Source organism: Octodon degus, unplaced genomic scaffold, assembly GCF_000260255.1.
Source record: "Octodon degus isolate 3935 unplaced genomic scaffold, OctDeg1.0 scaffold00114, whole genome shotgun sequence".
NCBI classification, from domain to species: domain Eukaryota; kingdom Metazoa; phylum Chordata; class Mammalia; order Rodentia; family Octodontidae; genus Octodon; species Octodon degus.
Window position 1 is genome coordinate 3,662,433 of NW_004524690.1, and position 22,953 is coordinate 3,685,385.

Sequence of the window (22,953 nt, forward strand, 5' to 3'; positions counted from 1 at the left end):
TTAAGATTTAAATATCCGTTAGTTTTACATCAAGAAGTTTCATATTCTGTGGCCCATATTCTGTGTGTCACTGCCGCTTGAGCTGCCACCTCAAAAATCTGATTTCTTTCTCAATATGAAAAAGAGTACATGATGCATTTACATCTCACATGACCTGGTAGCGCAAAGATGTTTTTATTCTATAATGACTTGGATTTCTTTATGAGTCCTTTAGATCACTTTTTTCATGTTTACATGTATTTCAAATGCTAATCTGTCTCTTGCTGCTAAAAGATATCAAAGGTTATAAAGGAGACCTAAAAGCTGAATGTGTCAGACCTTTGTCTGACTATTGAATTTCTTGGTATGCCAACGTCATATGCATAGAGCTCACTAGAGCTCCAGTCTCTAGTCAGTGGTGGCGAAGCTGTGGCACGAGTGCCACAACAGGCTGTATCATTGAAAGTTCTAAAAGCTTTGTTGTCCATTACTGCCCCATGTAATCAGCTGTCTCTTCCGTCGATGTGAGAAGTACCAGTGAAAATTACAGCCTGTTGTTTTAAGTGTACAATCTCTTATAGGAGCATGAAGAAGTACCTATATTCAGCACTTATAAGGAAGAAAATTAAGCATGGACAGTTGTTTTGTCAGAACCTAATTTTATTATTAATGACTAAACTACTACTTTACTGTCAGAATTGAAATTCTATCAGAATTGAAATGTTCCTGTAGAGTTTGGGTTATACTTCATGTTTGTTTGTTTGTTTGTTGAGATGAGATCTTGATATGTAGTTCAGGCTGGTCTTGAACTCATTGTGTAGCCCAGACTAGCCTTGAAGTCACTGAAATCCTCCTACCTTAGCCTCCCAAGTGCTGGTATTACAGGCATGTGCCACCACACCTGGCTTAGACTTCAGATTTTAGATATTTATGTAGAAAACAAGAATAGAACTTCTTGTGTCTGTCCAACTGTGGAACGAGGGTAGGGAAGAAGAGAGAATATGAGAGGCAAAATCAAAACATGTGCATTCTTGTCAGTTGACATCTTTTTTAAATTAATTTTATTGAGAAACAGCAATGAGACGGTTTCAAAACCGATTAATAGGACAGTTTCAATAATTAATGCATTGCACATTGTTATCTTCTTAGTGGTTATTCATAGTACGAGAGGCATACATGGTATCCTGTCAAATACTGTTAGCACAAATCTTTCTTCTCTTTGAATTAAGAGAAAGTAGCTGTATATGTATCCTAACTATTTTGTATATACAGATACAAAATGGTCCTTCCTTTGTGTCCCCTTTTTTTGTTTAGTTTTGTCAGAGATGGGTGTTCCATTGCCATTTAAATATTGTAGGTGCATGAATTCAGCAAAATAATCCAATGTAGTCCAGTAGTCCATAATAGTAGTGGGTTTTCTGTAGGACTGACAATGTCAGTTGACATCTTTAATAAAACGTTAAATATTGATTGTTTAAGAAAATATTTGTATGTGGTACAAAATTGCTTTTTTTTTCTACAATATGCAGAACTAAACCTAGGGCCTCACACTGAACTACACCTCCTGACTGCCACCACCCCCCTTTAATTTTTTGAGACAAGTATTACTAAGTTGCCCAAGCTAGCCTCAAACTTGAGTTTTTTTAAGGATGTTAACTTTTAATTCCAACTATTTGTTATAATCTGTCCATTCCATGACAGTATCGGTCTTTTCATGTGTTATAGGGCTAGGACATGTGTGCCTTATATTTGTACTACCTGTATTTATAAAACTGAGGCACTACTTTTTGTAATTCTGTCTGTACCTCACCAACTTCATAGATATGTTGCATAGGTCAGTTTCAAACTAAAAGTAGGAAAAGAGCCTCCTGAGATTGCCTTCTACACTTGAATGATCTCATTTTATTACTTAACCCCATACCTGTGGGCAAGCATTATTATCTGCATCAATCAGTCTTTCCTTGATTGTGATGGAAAAACCAAGATACATACATTTGGTTGTGTAGCAAGAAAAGGAATAACTCTCTATGGTTAAATGGCAATGAAATTAGTAGTATATTATATTTCACTGGAGAATTTAATGGAGATAACTTTGCCTTTGGAATAAACTTTGTCCCTCTGGAATGGCCTTGCACTGAAGCAAAAAAAGAGAACTTGTTTCTTCATATTAAACTACAACCATTTTGGCTCTGATGGTAACTATTTTTAAGAACAGCTTTTAATAAATTGTATTCTCAGGCCAGGAAAGAAAACAGTATTATCAGATGTGCTTAAATCATTGTTACCTATGCAGTTCATTTTCCAGTCTTTGATAATAGTTTCCAGTTTGATCAGTTTCTCATGATCTCTGTGCATTAAGTCTAACTCTTTTGTGATGTTTATACATGGTCTTTTTACAGCAGCAACCCAGCTCATCGATACTACCTTGCAACTGACCCAGTCACTGGAGATTTGTATGTTTCTGACACTAATACCCGAAGAATTTATCGCCCAAAGTCACTTATAGGGGCAAAAGATTTGACTAAAAATGCTGAAGTAGTCGCAGGAACAGGAGAGCAGTGCCTTCCATTTGATGAAGCCAGGTGTGGGGATGGAGGGAAGGCTGTGGAAGCAACACTCATGAGTCCCAAAGGTACCGGCAGTTATCACTTTGGGGGTTTCTTTTTATTAAAAAAAAGAAGAAGAAAGAAAGAAAATGCATTTACTGCCTGATTGTGTTTAATGCTGAGTCTAACATTTTACCTTCATCTCTTCTGGAGAGCTGTTCCACATCTAATGTTTTTAAAAAGCCATTTAGTGTGAAACTCCTAGAGTCTTCAGTTGATTTTACAGTAAATATTAGGTTCTTAGAATTATTTGTATCATCAGACCATTTTGTCAACATTTCAAAGAATGAAGCAGCTACTGTATATTATTCAGGTCACATCCTGTTAAACTTCAAGGAAGTGTCCAAATTCTTTCATTGTCCTGGAATTTCTTTGTCATGAATGAGTCCCAGGCCTCTTTAAAACCATCACTAAGCAACCCTATTAGCTCCTACCCACTTCAGAGCTGTTAACCTTTTGTTTCTATGCCATGGGAAAAAAAATGCTTGCTGTCAGGAATTTTCAGAGGTAACAGGGACTAAAATTCTATGTGATAAAGGCTTTTAAGCTGGTCAAGATTGGCTCCTTGTGTATTATGCCATTGATTATAATGTTTTTTTGGTTTGGAAGTCTTATTTTTTCCTTATAGATAGTGGCTATAATGTGAACAAGGACTGAAAAAAGTACATGGTGTACTGAATTATTCATAAGAGATTTCATTGTAGCAAGGTCAACAAATCATAAACACTAGCTTAGAAATTCTTTGTTAGAAATTCTTTGTTAGAAATTCTTTGTTAGAAAGTTGTTACTATAAGTTGATTAACAGAATTTGAATCTCTATAATTTACAGACATAATGTGATGCTTGAAATATAGAGGTACTACATCTATAATTATAAATGCCTGCATTGATTTTTTCTAATGCTTTGGCAATTGGCAGTCTTCCCTGCTGTCCCCCATGTTGTCACTGAGGTCAAATACTGAGTTTTGTGATGGGTATAAGAATTTAATCAAAATTAATTGTTTTTGAAAATTACTAACACTTACTTCTCTTGGATAAAGGAATGGCAATTGATAAGAATGGATTAATCTACTTTGTTGACGGAACCATGATTAGAAAGGTTGATCAGAATGGAATCATATCGACTCTGCTGGGCTCTAACGATCTGACGTCAGCCAGACCTTTAACTTGTGACACTAGCATGCACATCAGCCAGGTAGCTGAAGTATCTGCTGTTTATTTTCATCTCAGTCCCTTCATTTGCTATGGCAGTAGACTGTGATGGTACCATATCAAGTGCGTATATCTTGTGTGACAGTGGGTATGATAAAGCTGTTCCATTTGAATGTAATCCGGGAGCTAATAAAAAGTTATTTTCTTCTGTAATCCTTTATTTGATGAACTCAATGAAATACAGAGCAATTATCACCAAGACATGCTCAGCATTTGTAATAAAATACCAGCAAATTAGCAACATGCAGATATTTCAAAAAGAACAAAACCTCTTAAATCTCTAATCTTTTGATTGCACAGGCCCTTTGAGTAGTAGAGAAGACTCACTACGATTAGTCCACAAGGACTTATATTTAGAATTAGGAACTTTACTGTTAGCTTGATTGAAAGCACAGTGGAATACAAATACATTCATAACCAGGAAAGCCCTGACATTTGGAGGTTATCGTTGCTGTATGGTACATATGTGTTCATATCTCAGGGATATCTGTTGACTCGCTATGTAGAAGTTCATTTGCTGTTTGGCTATAACAAACAAATCTTAAAGCCTGCTGCATTTTTAAATAAAATGTTATTTTCTGACATTTGTCTCCACTCAGAATTTTTAGGCTTATTTTACTGTGGCTATTGAAAAACAATTTTAAAACAGTTTATCACATTAAGGCTAATTTCCCTGCATGATCTAATTTACTCTTCTGGCAAATTAACTGCAGTGTAGTAACTGACTAACCAGACCATTTCTTTCTTTATTAAGGTACGTCTGGAGTGGCCCACTGACCTAGCCATTAACCCCATGGATAACTCCATTTATGTCTTGGATAATAATGTAGTTTTACAGATCACTGAGAATCGTCAAGTTCGCATTGCTGCTGGACGGCCCATGCACTGTCAGGTTCCTGGAGTGGAGTATCCTGTTGGGAAGCACGCAGTTCAGACAACACTGGAATCAGCCACTGCCATCGCTGTGTCCTATAGCGGGGTCTTGTACATTACCGAAACTGATGAAAAGAAAATTAACAGAATAAGGCAGGTCACGACAGATGGGGAAATCTCCTTGGTGGCTGGGATACCTTCAGAGTGTGACTGCAAAAATGATGCCAACTGTGACTGCTATCAGAGTGGAGATGGCTATGCCAAAGACGCCAAACTTAACGCTCCCTCCTCCCTAGCCGCTTCTCCAGACGGCACACTGTATATTGCAGATCTAGGAAATATTCGGATCCGAGCCGTGTCAAAGAATAAGCCTTTACTTAACTCTATGAACTTTTACGAAGTGGCCTCTCCAACTGATCAAGAGCTATACATATTTGACATCAACGGTACTCACCAATACACTATAAGTTTAGTCACTGGTGATTACCTGTACAATTTTAGCTACAGCAATGATAATGATATCACTGCCGTGACAGACAGCAATGGCAATACCCTTAGAATTAGACGCGATCCAAATCGGATGCCCGTTCGGGTAGTGTCTCCAGATAACCAAGTGATATGGTTGACAATAGGAACAAACGGATGTTTGAAAAGTATGACTGCTCAAGGACTAGAATTAGTTTTGTTTACCTACCATGGCAATAGTGGACTTTTAGCCACTAAAAGTGATGAAACTGGATGGACAACATTTTTTGAGTAAGTACATGAAAATTCTACTCTGATTATAAAATACTGTGATATATTAATAAAATCTACAATAACATAATCTTAAGGGCTAGAGGGAGACATACTCTTTACAGCCTAGAGCTCCTATAACTTTTGGATCTCTCATTCACAAAGAAAGAAGACAAAATTAGATACAGGACCTTAAAACAGGCATATGCAAGAGAGAGCCCTGGAAGATTAAGTATCATTTAGCCTTAAGGCAAATTTACCTTTGCTTTGAACAGACTTGATGTGTTAGCATTTTGCTTTAGACAGAGTATATGCACAGTGAAACTTCAGTAAACACTGTAGTATTGGTTTTAGCCGTAAAGCCTTTGGCTTTGTATCTGCCCTCTTTCTAAAGCTGTTGGTATCAAAGGTTTTGTTGAACAAAAGCTTTCAGAACACTTACACTGAACGTTGATGATTACATTAGTACTACACACATTATGCTTACCAAGTAGAAGGGCGTGACCTGAGTGTGATGGCACACACCTGTAAACTTAGCACTTGGAAGGCTGAGGCAGGAGGATTGTGACTTTAAGGCCAGCTTGGGCCATGTAGTGAGTTCAGAGCCAAGCTGGACTACTTACACCCTGTCTCATAAAAACAAATAACAAAACGAAGGGCTTAACTTTCTGTTAGTCAGTGATTGGAAAAGCTAAACTGTACAGCTAGATGCAAACCAGGAGTGTCAGTTGCCATCTGAAAGCATATGAAAAGTTATGAGGCATATTCGTCTGTTTTACCAGACATGCGGGGTAGTAGGTCAGGCCATATGCTATTGGAACAGTCATATTTTTGAGGTCAGTAAAAATGAAGTGAAATTAGCCCCTGTGTGTTTGGTGGCATGTGTACTTTGCAGTGAGTATGTGTGTAAAATCATTTTCAATTGCTTGTTCACTTGACTAACATAACACAAACCATGAAGGAAAATTAAATGTACGAACATGGCATGTTGACAAATGCAAAATAATCCTTAGAATGAACACTGAGCTCCTTAGTATGATTTTTACAATGATATGCAAAAGCAAAAGTATTTTTCTCCAGGAGCATACCTCTAAAATTATAATAAACGTCAGTAGAAAAAGTGATTCAATATACAAATATTTTCTGTACAACTTCTGTGGAATGGATCTTACACATAAAGCTTAGTTCTCCTGTAGCTCAATTGCTTTTCTTTTTTGACAGATTCCCTTTTAATAAAATGAATGTTACCCAGCAGCATGATTTTGTCAGAGGAACAAACCTTTTCAATTGAATTACATTAAAATTCTGTTCTTAACATTCCTTTTGCTCATTTTACGATCGCAATAGGAAAGGAATAAATTGGAAGTTAATGGAAAGCACTTCCTTCACACGGCTTTCAAAGTGGTAGCAGGCTGTGTTGCCAAAGAGGCAAAAATGAGCTTGGAAAAAGTGTTACCATCGCATGAGGCTGGGCAGGAGAGCTGCTCTGACTAGCAGGTCTTCAGGAGATGATAGCAGCTTGGTTCGGGTTTCACTGGAGTTGAAAGCAGGGAAGAAATAGAAATAAGTGTTTAGTAGAAACTAAGACTCACGCCCTGCTCTGAGGGCCAGGTTCGAATATGTCCAGTGCTGACACATGACCTTCCTGCCGCAGACATGGTGATCTCCTTAGAACCTACAAATTTAGTCAATCCAGGAAAATTAGAGAACTCCACGGTGCGGTTGACATGAGATAGTCTAAGCAAATCTGGATATTTTTTTTCTTTTAAATGATAGCACACAAATAAGATATTTCTCTATAAGAAAACATCATCAGACTATCTAGTCATTACAGGTGGCTAACGTAATGGTTGGGTTGGCATACCAGTCTTGTGAATGTAATGAGAAACATTATTTTAAATTAATCCAAACACAGTGCAGGATGGGGATATAGCTCACCAGCAGAGCAGGTCCTTGGCAAGCACAAGGTCCTAAGTTCAATGCCTCGTATCAGAATAAATAAATAAATGCAGTGCAATCATTTTCACAAATGCAAATTCATTATGCATCATGTTTGAAGTATTCTAGTAAATAGTGTAGTGAGATAAACCACACGAAAAGTATTCCAAAATTCACTATCAAAATGTCTTATCAACTATAATCTCACAATTTTACTCAGATATTAATATGTATGTGTATGTGCATAAGTAGAGTATGTATATACATACACACATATTTTAACAGTGTAATACTTTAACAAACCAGTGCTTCAAAAATTTTGCTAAGACTGGGCATGGTGGTGCATGCCTGTAATTCCAGTGCTTGGGAGGCTTAAAATAGGAGGATCACTATAAATCTTATCTACGTAGTGAGATCCTGTAGACTGTACTAAACACATGGTTAAAAATTCTAATAAAAATAACAGAAATACTATTTTTAAAAGCAATGTTTTGAATTTTCCTCCAGATACATGTAGTAAAGACATGATTTAAAAATATTTACAAAACATGTCACTTATACATGAAAGTATAATAGCCCTAAGGAATTCAGAAGCATCATGTAGCATGACAAATGATCTGTTCTTAATCCCATATGTTATGACAGTGTGGCTGTGAAGAGCAAGGGATCAGAACCTTAAAGTACACTCAAAACTAGGAGCACAGAAGAGGGGAGTCTTTGCCTACCAGGCAGGCCTTTCAGAAGCACACTGTATTCTCAAACAGCAGCAGAGTTTGTCTGCGGACTGTGAGTGTCTGAGATTTCAGGCAGGCAGACAGCTCCTCTCGTCCTCATGAGGACCTTCGTGACAGTTTCTGCATATTGTATGCTAACATGGGCAGGTGGTCTAACAGGCAGCAGGACCTCTGAACTCTTGTCAGGCTCCCTTTGTTTTATTAATTATTGGTGATCTGGCAGACTCCTGGAGTATTAGTACATCTCTGTAATACTTGTCTTCGTATTTTTGAAGTACTACATGACTAATTTAGACTTATCAGGCCTCTTGGTAAATTCATAAAGAAGATATTTGGCAGGTTTGAGAATGGCTATGATTCTTTTTTTTTTTTTTTTTTTGGCAAAACCAGGGATTGAACTATGACCCTTGCACTTGCCAGGGAAGTGCCTTTTTCTACTGAGCCATCTCCCCGGCCCCCAAACAATGGCTATGATTCTAACACAACCATAAAGAGATTGTAAAAAAAAAAAAAATCATTTCCTGTTGAAAAACTCCAGTTTTCAGACTTTTATTGCAACAGTTTCTTGAGCTGATACATACTCTAAAGTCATCTTTCTGCATAAATATCTTGCACAAAGAAATTAAACTTTTTAGTCTAAATTCCTATTTGGATGTGTGCTGCTTTCTAGCTAGACTAGTACCTGAAGAGCTTGGAGATTGAAGCTTTTATAGGATATAAAAAAATTGAAGAAGACCTAAAATCAGTGAATTTGCCAGGTGATAAAAGTGCAGTTGCCGTAGTCCCTACCAAAGAAACTTTAGAAGAGAATGAACTCAAATTACTTACCTTACATGTTTTCACTTGGATACTATTTTTTGTTAGTCATAACTTCAGCGTATAATTAGCATACTGCAGTATGGTTTGATATTGGTGTAAGTACCAAATGAAATGTGGAAGGATTTTATAGAGCAAAAACTATTCCACTGTCTTTCTGGCTCCCAGTACTTCTGGAATGTTACATAGCACATAGAACATTCAGAAGCTATTTGTTGAATGACTGAACATAAACCAAAGATATAGGCAGATGAATATTTATTTATAGAGCAGTCTGATGAAATCTATTTCTCAGTATGTCTAAGGCTGCACTGAAAGAATACTGTTTAAATGCTGTTTGTGCCAGGCATAGAGCTGAGTAGCACAGTGCCTGCTTGGCAAGCACAAGGTCCTGAATTCGATTCCTGGTGAGAAAAAAAAAGAGACGCGCAATACTCTCTTGCTTTCTAAGGTGGTTCAGACCTGTGTAGTAACTGTTGATGTGGAAAATATCATCACTTGCCATTTTTGTGATTGATTTTTTTAATTTACTTAACCAATATTAAATGTTTTCTCACTTTCATTTATAAAATAAGGACTTAATCTTGTTATTCAAATAATTTTAAAAATACTTCATATCAATAGTACTTTAAAGTGTTGGTCTTAAGGAGTACAACAGCAAATATCAGTTAAATGCAGGTAAATGTATTTTGCTATTGTACCTAGCATAAGAGAGGATTCTGGGAAAAAGAAAACCTGCCTCCTAACTTCAGATCCTCATCAGTCACCAGTGAATTAAGCAAGTGACTCTTTAGGTGAAATACAGTAGCTTTTGAGCACAAGAATCTTTATTTGAAAAAGCAGACTTGGTAGCAATTTCTCTCCCTTGTACTTGTTGTAGGGAAGCGGTTGATACGTTTGCATTTGCTGGTGCATTCGGGTGGTGTTATAGGAAAGATGCAGTAGGTATCAGATGTTTTATAACTCAACTTTGGAAGCACTGAGTTAGACTAATATGTCTCATGAGCTGAATAATTATTACCGATTGTCTCTGACCTCCCCTTCTACTGACTTGCTGCATAAAAAAAGGAGATCAGCCAACTCCACAGGGTCACCTTGTGTGATGACACTGTGGTAGGCCTGGGTTACATGTGCTAGTCTGCAGAGACTGTTCATGCTGCTCTTCATATCATTTAAAAACAATTGCCACAGCTAAAGTAATTCCAAAGAGACCCAAAAGATCCCTTATTATTTAAAAAGTTCATACCCAGAATGAAACCACAGTTCTTATGCTTGAACGCACACAAAAGCAAATCTAGTGTATTGAATTAGACAATAGAATAAATAATTTACTGGTAAATGACATTTCACAGTACTCTGCTTGCTTGCCCACCTAACATACAAACTGGCTATGAGGCTCTTCTATCTGCCTAAAGAAGACAGCATAAAAATAAGCTTTGAATTCTGGCTGATATGTTCATGCACACCATCAAGCTAGTGGCAGTTTTTTTGTCTTGGGACTCTGAATATTTGGAGCTCTGTATTTGTGGAGCTGACTGTGTGATCTTTTGTGAGCTATATTCAGATTCACAAAGCAAGTAAATGAGTTTCAGCTTTTACCATTTATGTAGGTACATATAGGTCTCTAGTTTCTCATTTGTGTGCTTTATTGTCCCTCATTCAAGCTTTGCAATTTTAGAATGAGCTTCTGAATCATTTCTTTATAATAAACTTAACTCTGTGCCCATGGCAGATCACAGCTCCCACCAGCATCCATGCTGATACCCTGGAATAAGTGGGAGCATGGGAAAAGGGACCTCAGAAGAAAGACAGGCAGTGTGAGTAGAACTGGTGCTATCCTGAGGACACTTAAGTTCATATCAGTGTACAGAGAGCTCAGGTGAGGTGGGAAAACTCACTGATAATTATCCAGGTTACAAAAGATGTGCCCATTCTTTCTGAAACCGAAGCATGCTTACAAGCTCACCAGCTGTGGCACAGTGTGCTGTCCGTACATGTGCACCTCTGAAGTAGCTTCTGATATGAGAGAGGCAGCAGAGCCACCTTCCATGGCCCAAAATGAGAGGGTAATTCTCCGTTGAATGGTACCTGACGTCCAACTCTAAAAACTCAAAACATTGAAAGCATAAATCATTGTTATTTCTCCCAAAGTAATGGCATTAAAAACTAAAGCCCTCACCCTTTTTATTTCTTCTTGAAAGAAAGTATTTAGGAGGGATGACTTGTACAAGATTTTTATCACTAGATCACTTAAAGTCATAGGAAAATTCTAAAGTTGATTTCTATTTTTTGCTATTTTAATTGCTTCATAATTTTGCTTTAAATTTTGAAGAAGAATGTTCCCTGGGATATCAGTAAAAAAAAATGTGTAGGCAATTGACTAAAGTAGCTGCTACACATTTCAAATACTAAACTATTAAGGAAGTACTTTTATTGAATTAATTTATTGTAGTTCCCTTCTGCAATCTAGTTTTAAAATGTAATATCTGTCCAGGTTCAAAGGAAAAAATAAAATGGGTAAAGTATATATTATTCAGATTACTTGAAAAAATCTCCCCAAATACATAAAAACTTAGAAATCAGATTTTTTTCAGTTTTGCCTTGGAATGTATCAAGAGTAACAAGAATGTATTAACTCTTCTGGTGTGTTCAGTTAACAAGCTAGTGTCCTAGATGTGCTAAATTGCTCTATAATGGTGCACTAAATGCAACTTCCAAGTGGTATGTTCCTTGCCTAATTATGTAACTGTCTAAATTAGGTGAAGGTATGTTAGCCTCTTAGCTATGTATATCAAGAGTTTACCTTACAAAGTGATTACCACATGGTTGGCCCTAAGACCAATTCATATACACTTAGCACATAGCATGATTTAGAAGGAAGCAAGAGATTTGCACATTGACAAGCACACAAGTTTTTATTTTTTTTATAAAAGTCTGAAAATGTGTGATATTTCTGGCTCATTCCTAGAATAGCAAAATAAAAGCCACTGCAACATCTTATCATCCTAATTCCACAGCCTCCTACACAGGTCTTCCCTACAGGGTAAGCCGCTGCCCATATTTTCAGCTCCTGGAGTGGTTTCCAAAGGCCTGGGGCTTGCAGATACCACTGAGTGTGGACACTGTACTCCTCCTTTCTTCTCAGTCTCTCGCTAGTTGGGGAAAGATGTCTAGGAAAAAGATAAAATGGTTGAGGGTACTGTCCATAGGCTTCAAGTCAATCAGACTCCTCTTCCCATCCATCACTACCACATCTCATAAACCCAACCATCTACACACTCCAAGCCAGTTTTCCATAAAGGGGCAATGGTATACACCCGTAATCCAGGATTCTAGGAAATGGAGCAGGAAACTCAGACTTTCTAGGAACATGTAGAGGAGCACAATCATTGAGTGTACAAGTATTCCCGGAGAAACAAAGAAGTATTTAGGATGGCCAATGCTTAAGCCTTAAAATCTAACAAAAGGTCCGAATGTTCTTATGAAGTAGTTATTTATAATTTAGAGCTAGTGAGAAATGTTATATCTAGGAGTTTCTCTTCACTTACATATGTGTATGTGCATATTCAATTAAAGATTAGTTCATTTATACTTTGATAATTAAATAAAGAATTCCATTTTTAACGTAAGTTTTAAGGCTAACTCATTCTCCTTAACACAGAGATATTCCCACAGGCATGGTTAGTCCCCTATGGGACTGGTCCAGGCAACACCAGTACCCTGGAAAGCAGTGTTTTCCAAAAGCAGGTACGCCACTTAACGGAAAACGAAAGGCTTTTAAATGCTGCATTGGAAAGGCAAACTGACAAAATATCACATTGTTTCAAACTTCTTAAACTGTAGAAAGTTGGGAGTTTTAACTGTGTGCTTTGGTCATCAAGCATTTCCGATTAACCACTAACATCTTGGCATGTATTCACTCATGCGCTCATTCCTTCAGTATGCAGGAATATGTTCCAGGTGGTACCTTAGATGCTGAGGGAAGCGAGCACAAAGACATTCCCTCCTTCCAGGACCTCAGAGTCCACTCAAGAGAGACAGATAAGTAAAGGATTACAAGAAGAGTAAAGCTGAGAGAGTTACTCAGAATACTGTGTGGGTACAGAGGGTCCTTACCCATAGCAGACTAAGGATTGGAGCAGGGATGTTGCAAGAAATTCTACACAAGAGAAATTATTTGTAAATTCAGTCTTAGACCCTTCCCTAAAATACAAAAAAAAAAAAAAGCCGGCCAAATAAATCAATGGATTAAAGCGCCTGCAAGCAGGTGCAGGGGCTGGGGGTTCAATTCCCTGGCCTGCCTTGCCAGCCCCAATCCTGGGGCGCACTGAGATGGCGATTGAGACTGGGTGTAGTGGTGCATGCCTGTAATCCCAGCTCTTGGGAGTCTAATTTAGTAGTGAGACCCTGAGGACCCTGTAGACACTTCCCTAACATACAAAAAAAAAAAAAAAAAAAAAAGTCTTGGAATGTGTAAGTAAAAAGCAAGAAGCAGTTGAGGGTTCCCAGCACCCTCAAAAGATTACCACTTTACTCACCAAATAGGGTTTAGAAGAAACATGCAGCTTAGAATGACAAAGAGCATGAAATGTGCATGGGGACCTAGAAAGATGAGACAAGAGGAAGAGGGGGAGGGGGATCACAGTCTGCTCACGCAGAGCATACGTTTGTCCCGTGGAGTCGAACTGTCTGGTGGAACCTCCATCCTGAATAGACAAGGCTTAGTTGTGGGAGCTGAGCAGAGGAGCAGTACAATCAACCCAGTGACTGTGCACAGATGGAGTAAAGTAGAAAAGTAGGAGGGGGTGTTAGGAGCCAGGGGATCTAGGCAAGAAACAAAGGACTGAACCTGGGACAGACATTGTGATAACGGGAAAAAGAAGCAGATTGATTATCAGGAGAGAGTATCTCCCGATGACTAATTGCAGCATCTGAGGGAGAAAACATCTCTGCTGAGTCTCTGATTTCCCAAACGAAGTGAAGAAGAGACTGTAGAAATGCTGAGAGAGAGCATGGCTATAGACAGCAATGTAGAAATTCTGAATTTCAAGTCCAAAACTAGGAGTTGGAGCTTCCCATAGTATAGTCTTACAAATGGGTAAAAAAATAAAAAAATAAAAAAAATCTGGCTAGAACTTGGGAGAAGTAACTCTGGAGAACGGGAATGTGAAAGCTGCTTAGAGAATTACAGTGAAGAATATGAATGAGATCACACTTACTGAGAAAAGAAAGGTAGACTGAATTACCAGTGGGAGGAAAATGTGCGTCATGCACATGCGGCTTGGAGTCTCCTGCGGCTCAGTGTTTAAGGCACTGGCTGTATTAGTGTTTCTGAGTCCATTCTGCTCCTGGACTCATAAACACTATATCTCTTAAGTGTTCGAAATCTTTAAATCTGCATCTCCCAATTTCTCTTTAAGGTTTGTGAGTAGGCACTGTTAGGATTTGAATGTTGTTCATTTTATGTTCCGGATTTATCCACCCCTGCTTTTGTTTTTCCACCCTATTCTTTGCCATTCACCCTAGCTTTCCAGTTCATTGATTTTCATTTGTTCCTTCATGCTGCCTCCTCTCGGTACTGTATCTGTCTTTTTCCTTTTCCTTTTCCTATTTTTCTGGAATGTGATCCTTGGAAAAAAGTAGCATTTCTGGGACAGCATGTCATTGTGCTCAGTGCTCAGAAAGGCTGCACTTGAGACTGGAGAAGAAACTTCGCACTTGTACATGTGCCTTGGAACTCGCGTCTTCTGGGGCATTGCAGGAAAGGAGAAGGAGTAGCAGCCTGCTTGCGGACTGCTGCCTTTTGCGGTTTCTGGAAGCAAAGCGCAGGTCATAACCTGCCCCACCACTTGGACCTTCTAAAGAAATGTAGCAGGAGCAGTGTGAGCCACGCTCTTCCGTTCAATTTGTAATCCTTTTTCATAAAAATCCTCTTGACACTTGAGACAAAAATCACATAAAATATCACTTTCTTTTGTCTTTCTTACTTTATACTTCTGTTATTCATCCAGCGATCCCATGGTCTGGCAGTTGGTGGGTTGCTGTACTTAGCTCAGTAATGGAAACATTTTGTATTCCCTGTCCAGCTTGCAGCTTTTGAGGATTTCTTAATGGCAAACTTGCTACTAAATTCAAAGAAATTATGATTTGTCTAGGAGATACTATTAAAGAATACTGAACTGTACAGTCTTTCATATGCGTGTTACAAATCACAATTACTGCTCCTAGGATCCCAGATCCGCCCGCCATTAAAGCGCGGTGTTCTGTTTTTGCTATTCATACACATCTTTCACCAGAAATGAGAATTAAGGAATGAACTACAAAAAATGCTCAGTTCTGAGAGGGGTAGTAATTTTGTTCCACTTTACCACAATGACAGGTAAGAAGTTACTACAAATTAGCACTGTGGAAAAAGAATTACCATAGCAGATGGCAACACTGAGCGGTTTTGTTTTTCTTAGCTTTTAATCTATGAAAGAAAATGTAAGGAACTCTTATAAATGGAAGGAAATATTCTCTCTGAGTGTAAGGACGATGGTGAAAAGGGAACTAAGTTTCATAGGAGGGCTTGCTGGGAGTCAAGTTTGAAAGCAAACCCATGTACTGCACTTAGCAGCTCTCAGCGGGGTAGTAATGGGGTGACACTGGAGAGGTAAGGAAGGAGCAAGTATTCCACGTGGCCGCCTCAGAATGTTCCCAAGCCATACTCTGCCACTATCTTGCCAGCAGGCTGAGTTGTGACTGTAAGAAGCTGTCAGGTGGGTCAGACACCATCAGCTGCTCTCATCCCCTCTTGTACCGGTGAGGAAAATGGCTTGGAGGAGCATACTGCAGGGTCACCTACCTCAGGAAATACAGAAGGATCTCTCGTCTTGTAGACGATCAGGCCAGCGTCAGGCTACATTTATAGACCAACAAGCAGCAAAAGGACACAGGCCATATCACTCCTCACAATAGCCCCAGCCTGCAGTTACAGTGGCTTCTCTCTTCTGCTTCATATATTTCTCTAAAGTCTTACTGTGATTTATACATATTTCCCCAAAAGCAGAAGATAATTTTAAAAGTATTCATGTAGTTAGAGAAGCCATTTTATGAGAACTTACCAAAGACAATAAATTCTGCTATCAAGTTTTAAAGAAAGTTTTCAAGAACTGCAAATTGTTTCCACATGAATAAATTTACAGGACCAGATGTCTATTGACATAGGGTTGATAACATTCTAGGTTAGTCAGTTTTTCTCTCAGTTGAGCTACTGAAGTAGCTAAGTATTATAAGTGATGTTTGGGAAGATTAATTTGGTATCTGTGAGTGTGCAGAGGCAGGTAGACCAGTTGTAAAAACCTAGAGAAACTCTGGGAATGGAAAAATAAACACGTGAGAGATATTACAGAGGAAAAATTAAAAATTTAGTACTTCATGTGTATAAAGGGAAGGGAGAGAAGATGTCACATCAGAGTATATTTTCAATTGGGAATGAGGCTATAATTCCCTGTGACTTTCGTTGATAATCCCACTGCTTAAGGAAACTTAAAAAGTGATTTAAACATATTCCACAAAGGCTAAAACAGCAAGTCTAGGCAAAAATGCAATCAAAATTAAAGACAAACAAATAGATAACTATCAAATAAGGGCATCCCATTAGTGAAAGAGCAAAAGGTCACAGAAGGCCTGAGGGAGACTGCCTTTTTCAACCAGAGCCTTTTGTGGAGGGGTCAGGAGGGAGCAGAGAAGAAAATGCCCTGTGAGGAATTTGGAGCTATGAGGCTCAGACCAGACAAGTGGAATGAAGAGCAAGAAGTCGATGTTCTATTCAAATTCCCTAGAGCCTACTGCATTGTAAGTTCACAAGGATAACAAAAGAAAACAACATCTCTAATATACAAGGGAGGCAGAATAGTTCATCACTGAGGCGGAGTAACAAACATTAAATTGAAACACAGCATTGCACATAAGTAGAGAATATGTCCAGCAGCACACAGTTTGATGGAAAGGTCTCTTAGTACCTGGGGCTTAAGCATTCCAGAGAACAGCCATATCCTGGAGGATCCTTTTCCTCCCTGTGTTGAGGTAGAGTGGTCAGCCCACCATTCCTGCTTGTACCCAGAAATCATCTTTGATGACTTATTTTTCCTCATTCCCTTATCTAGTATTCCCTGGTCATTATAATGTCTCTCATCCATCTTTTGTTCATTTCTGTTGGTGAAGATGCATATCTTGAAAAAGTTTTCACTTAACCCTGTGCTGACATGGAAAAGGAAATGATGGTGATAATTGTTTATACAGTTTTTGTTAGGTAATTCTTAGCAAAACACCCCAAAATAGTGTCTTTCAGCAAGCTGAGGATTTTGAAGTGAAAAAATAGGAAAAGCATGACAAGCAGGAAGTTCTCTCTGACCTTCCACTTTCTTCTCTTCTTCCCTTATTTCTCCCAAAAGCAAGTCACAGAAACTTGAATTCCTCATCCTCTGAGGAGAGTTATAGAAACTAGGGCTCCTCTCCACATAAAACCTAGAGGAGTCACTGCCTCTTGTACCTCCCCAAAAGTGGGATGTAAGACTCCCATATAAGTGAGGAAGTTTGGAGGAATGAGGCTGCAGAGCAAGACCTAGAAAATGTGAACTCAGGGACCTTGCTTATACCCCACTCACCCCCCCAACCCCTGAGTTTATCATCCTTAGGTCGTACCTGTTTTGTTCAATGACATGTCTACTTAGCTATCCATTTTTCATCTTAAAAATACACAGCATCCCCTGGGGTTCTGTGTCTTCATTTTTAGAGATTTCCATGTCATACACAGAAACACTTTGACTAAATAAATGTGCTATGCTCTGCTCCAGGTATCCTTTTGTTTGGGACTGTCAGCCATGACCCTTGTGAAAGCTTTCCACTTTGTTCCTTTTAAAGAATTGCCCTTTGCCCTGAAATTAGGTCCTTTCCACCATTAGTATATACGATTGACTTTTCTTTATAAAATGGTGGGGCTAACAAATGGTAGTGTTTTAGTCAAAAACCTTATGTTGGTTCCTGATCATTTTTTCATGGTTAGTAAAATTGACAAGGCTGGAAAATGCTCACTGCCTGATCTGTCACCCTACTGTGGACTTCTATGATGCGGACCTTCATTGGCACCCCCTCACCCAGTCATAAGCCTGCTCGAGGCCTCGCTCTCTCTCTCTCTGTCTGCCATAGCACCCCTCCAGGTCCTTTTCAGGCCCTTGCATCTTCACTGCTCCAGGAGTTTGGCTTCACCGCTTTCCCACCTGGGCTTAATCTGTCTAAAGTCCACATCTGTTCTGCATCTGGCGTCCTGAGTAAGGCTGTTTCCTATATCGTCTAAGGTAAAAGCATCTTCTCTCTGCACTGTGGTTGCTCTAGTGAGCTGTAGTGCTCACAGGGCAGTTGGGTTTGTCTTGTGGTTGGGTTTGTTTTGTTGTTGTTGTTCTTTCCTTTGTTATTAAAGATTAAACCCAGGGGACAGGGAGATGGCTCAGTGGAATAAGCGCTTCCCCGGCAAGCACAAGGGCCTGAGTTCAATCCCTGGTTCCGGAAAAAAAAAAAAAAAAAAAAAAGAAGATTAAACCCAGAGCCTGACACATGCTTGGCAAGCACTGTATCCCTGTGCTATATCCCCAGGCCCAGGGCACTCTAACACCTCAGCATCTTAACTTGCACTTAAAGATTATTCAGAAACTGTTTAGGAAGAAGTCCTATGGGTCCTTACACCAGTGAAGCTTACCTGGCCGTGCTATAGCAAACACTTCAGCCCTATTAAAGCTTCAGCTGAGACTCACTGCTCCTTGGAAGGCATACATTCAGAATTTCCAGGGCTGAACTGTTAAGCTAGGCCACAGAGATGCCCGCTTATCCCTGTGTCATTCTAACTGTCCTGCCCACAAAGGTTACTTGTATTTTTATTTCCCAAAGAACCAAAGGCTAATAGGTTATAGTCTGAGTGCTCGGCATCCCGAGCTCTATCTGCGTGTGCTCCGCATCCTGTGATACAAAAATGCCTGCCCAGCAGGAAACAGAACGTATGGCAAGCCAGTGAAAGCACCAAGTCAGAGGTTGCAGAAATGCTTTCTACAGGAGAAAGGTGAAGTTTCTACTTGGGATTGAATGAGTTTGGAAAATATAAACCAGCGAGAGGGCAGGTCAGTGGCAGCGGTAAGAATGAATCAGCAAGCTGTTGGCAGGTAGCATCATATATATAAAGTAGAATTCTCAACTTTAAAGCAGGCAGTGTGATTTACAAAAGGGCTAATGGGCCTGGGGTCAGGTGCATAACATTTCAGAGATGGCTTGTTCATGAGATCCAATGAAAGCCTGATCAGACGGCTTAACCATACCATATTTTCAATTTTCCATCTGTAAGATGGGGGGAGGGCAGTGAAATACAGAATGATCTTTTTATGAGCGCATTTGGAAGGATGTCAGTTTTTAAAACCCAATAACATGTTCTTAAAATTATCCTGTGAGAAATGTGGTAAAAGAATCCTACCAAATTTAAGATTGAACTATAAGCTGATATGTCAATAATTGTGAAATTCTGTTTTGCTGCATAAATAAACCTATGCATGCTTATTTCTTCAAGAGCAATAATGGCTTCCAGAAAGAAATGACAGCAATAAACTGTGTTGAATTTCTTTCATTTATGCCTTAATCTGCTCAGGGCATTTGGGCTGCTGGGAGGGGAAGAACGTTGGCTTTGTTTCCTCAGCTCTGCCTTTTATGAGTCCAAACAATGATTACACTAATGGTGCATTTGCTTTCTCTATCTCTGGCTCTCACTTTGCCCCTCTAAGTGCCTGTTCCTGCCACTGGCTAAGCTGCGTGGCAAGTTGTCAGCCTACATCAGTCAGACCTGTGATCCAGCTGATACTGTCCCCTCTGGATTAATGGATGGCTAAGCACCGGGCCGAGCAGATCTCTGTCTCTCGCCTGCTTCCTCTGTCCCTTCTGTTCTCCACCCTGAATTTCCCTTTCTGAATCTTCTCCACCTTTTCAGCTAGAATCTTCTAATTACTAGTCACATTTCTTCAAAGCACATTTTTTCAAAGCACATTTTTTATACCTTAAAAACACTGATCTTTTATTCCAAAAATCATTTAAGTACTTTTTTCTATCCTGTACTCTCCTATTGCTCCATATTTACAACTGTTATTATGATTCTCTCCCATATTCCCTCCCCTGGTAACTGTACTGTTTCTCTAATAACATCCATCCCCTACAAACTCTGCTTCTGGACTAATTTTAAGTAGAACATATTTCTAGTCTCTATTTCACTCAGAACTTGTTAATACAGCAGCCTTAGTATCTACCTGCAAAGTATCCTTATATATGTTTTTAATTGAGAGTTTTGTGTTTGGCTTTTTTTTTAATTGGGACAGCACAATCATTTTTGAAATTTTGTCTGCTGCTGCCACAAATAGAAAAGTCACAAAGATTCAATTCTTAGGTCAAATGTTGTATCTATAATGCATATTTATGAGCATACGACAGCTTTTACAATATATGTTAACATTTAAATGATAAGTTCCTCATATTTATATGCTAAAAGAGAGTAAACATATAATAAAATATCAAATAATCATGAAATGTCAGGAAAGATTGCATTTCATTTCAGTAAACACAATAAATCATCATTTGAGATAACACTCATTCTTAAAATATCAGCATAAACAAGATAGGTTATCACTACCATTCAAGTTTCCCATTATAAAATATGTCAATCATTGAAAAATAAGAAAGTTTGTAGGACTATGGTTATAGCTTATTGATAGAGGACTTGCCTAGTATGCAAGAGACCCTAACTTCCATCAGAACCCTAAAAAAATTCTTTAAAACCATTCACTAATTTGTTGAAGATGTCTCATAATAGTAAAACATTTTATATATGCAAATGATCTATATAGTATTTTTTAAAGTTATATAATGCATATTGCACTGTTTTACAGGATGTAAGTTGATAAAGCTTTAAAAACTCATAACTGTAAATTAATTCTACTTTGTGGAAGACATGGAAGAATACTAAGGAATTTAATATCAGCAAATATGTTCCCTTTGAAACAGTAAATTAGATGTGCAGGAGGATTTTGGTCACACTTCAAAGGATAATATGCTGAGATGGAGAGCTGTTCTGTTTACTCTGGCTCTCACCGGTGAGGTTTTCTGTGTTAAACAGGCTTTTGATTACTTCAAAGCATGTTTGAAGTCCTCACTCTGCATACCTCATGCACAAAGACAAATATTCCTCCAAATTTGTGCAGCTGATAATGGTGTTCTTTATATTTATAAGTAAGAAAAACCTGAAGATTCCTATTTAACATCACTTGATGCCTCCTTTATTTAGCTACGACAGTGAAGGTCGTCTGACAAACGTCACATTTCCAACTGGAGTGGTCACGAACCTCCATGGGGACATGGACAGGGCGATCACAGTGGACATTGAGTCATCCAGCCGAGAAGAGGATGTCAGCATCACTTCAAATTTGTCCTCAATTGATTCTTTCTATACTATGGTTCAAGGTAAATGCAAAACTAAAATTTTAAATTTAACATTTTTAAATGCCTTAACACCCAAGTAGAATAAGGCAACTCTGATTTTTTGAGATGAGGCAGCAAAGATGAAAAGATAGAAGCATCTAGAGATCATAATGGAATAATTCAGCCCTCCATGATATATGTATGTATTCTAATCACATCATGTATGAATAATGTTAACCTAAAAAATAGTATTGTTTTCCATTCCTATTTAATGAAACAATTCTAAATCTTCATGTGTCATTAGACCATTTTGGAGTCACTTAAGACTTCTCCAGAACATATCCTCTCTTCTACTGTCCGAAAAGTAGTGTGAGGCACAGTGCTTTTTGACTTCATCATAAGTATTTGAGTCTACATATGATGGATTTTTTTTTTTTAGGGAAGGGTCTACAGGGTGTTCAGGGTCTCACTACTAGATCGGACTCATAGTGCTCTGCCTGTTTATAGCCTCTGAAGAGCTGGGATTATAGGCACATGCCACCACGCCCAGTCTCAATGATGGAAATTTTATCCCAAATCCCAAGTACCTATTTTTTGTAATATGCAGATTTCCCATTGCTTTCACGTAGTCTATGGGCATATGTATTACATCCACCATTCCAACAATGGAACCTAAGGTCATAGTCCTTTTTAAGCTAATCTTCAAAGCCTGTTTATAGTGATATTTGCAATCAGGAGGTAACAACTCAAAATAGTTATAAATCTGTGTTAAATTTCTTTGCCTTTTTACCTTTTCCATCAAGAAATCCATAATCAGCTAAAGAGGGTATTGCTTGAATTTATTTCTTAGTACTTCCAAACAGTGCTATATTTTCCAAATTTTTAAGTTGAGTTAGTAGCCTACAATATGAGAAAGGTTTTGGTTTTATTTCTACTTAATTATTTTATTTATTTTGTGATGCTACAGATGGAACTCAGGGCCTTGTCCATGCTAGGAAAACACAATACCACTGAGCAATACCCCAACCCAAGAGTGTTTTTGTTTTATTTTATGTTTTGTTTTGCTTTTTGTTTATTGCCTTTTGAAACAGGATCTCTCTATGCAGTTCAGGTTAGCAATGAACTATGTAGCCCAGACTGGCTTGAACTCACTCTGATCCTCCTGCTTCCGCCTCCAGAGGGCTGGAATTACAGGTATATGCTGTCACATCCCACTCAAAAGTTTTTTGGTGTAAAATATTAGATAGCTTGCTTTTTAACAAAAAATCTCAGTTTCAGGGGGAATGTATCACTTTATAATTTTGATAGTGAAGCTATAGAAATCGTTCAAAAGGTCTTGATGAAGAATAAAGGATTAAATGTAGGGAGGGGACCCTTCTAAAACTTTGCAGATGCACGTCAGCCTCCAGAAGGATCACATGTTTGGCTCTTTACAAACTGTTCACTGCACGTGGAGGCTCAGCCATTGTTTCACCAGCCAAATTTTTTAAAAAAGAAAGAAACCTATTAAATTTATTTTTTTTCTTTATTTATATTTTTGGGGGGTAGGACAGTTTCAATAATTAACACATTGCATA

General features: G+C 38.5%; 1 protein-coding gene across 3 annotated transcripts in view; it reads left to right on the top strand.

Moving 5' to 3' along the window:
* Tenm3 (teneurin transmembrane protein 3) overlaps nt 1-22,953 on the top strand; it is a 224,670-nt gene that overhangs the window by 172,246 nt on the left and 29,471 nt on the right. For 2 of the 3 annotated variants that reach the window (XM_012516586.2, XM_023699615.1), the window contains exons 18-21: nt 2,379-2,611; nt 3,626-3,780; nt 4,552-5,426; nt 21,243-21,418. In XM_012516586.2, the coding sequence (XP_012372040.1) occupies nt 2,379-2,611; nt 3,626-3,780; nt 4,552-5,426; nt 21,243-21,418 (1,439 nt within the window). The remainder of the gene's footprint in view (nt 1-2,378; nt 2,612-3,625; nt 3,781-4,551; nt 5,427-21,242; nt 21,419-22,953) is intronic. The other variant, XM_023699614.1, reaches the window with a different exon arrangement.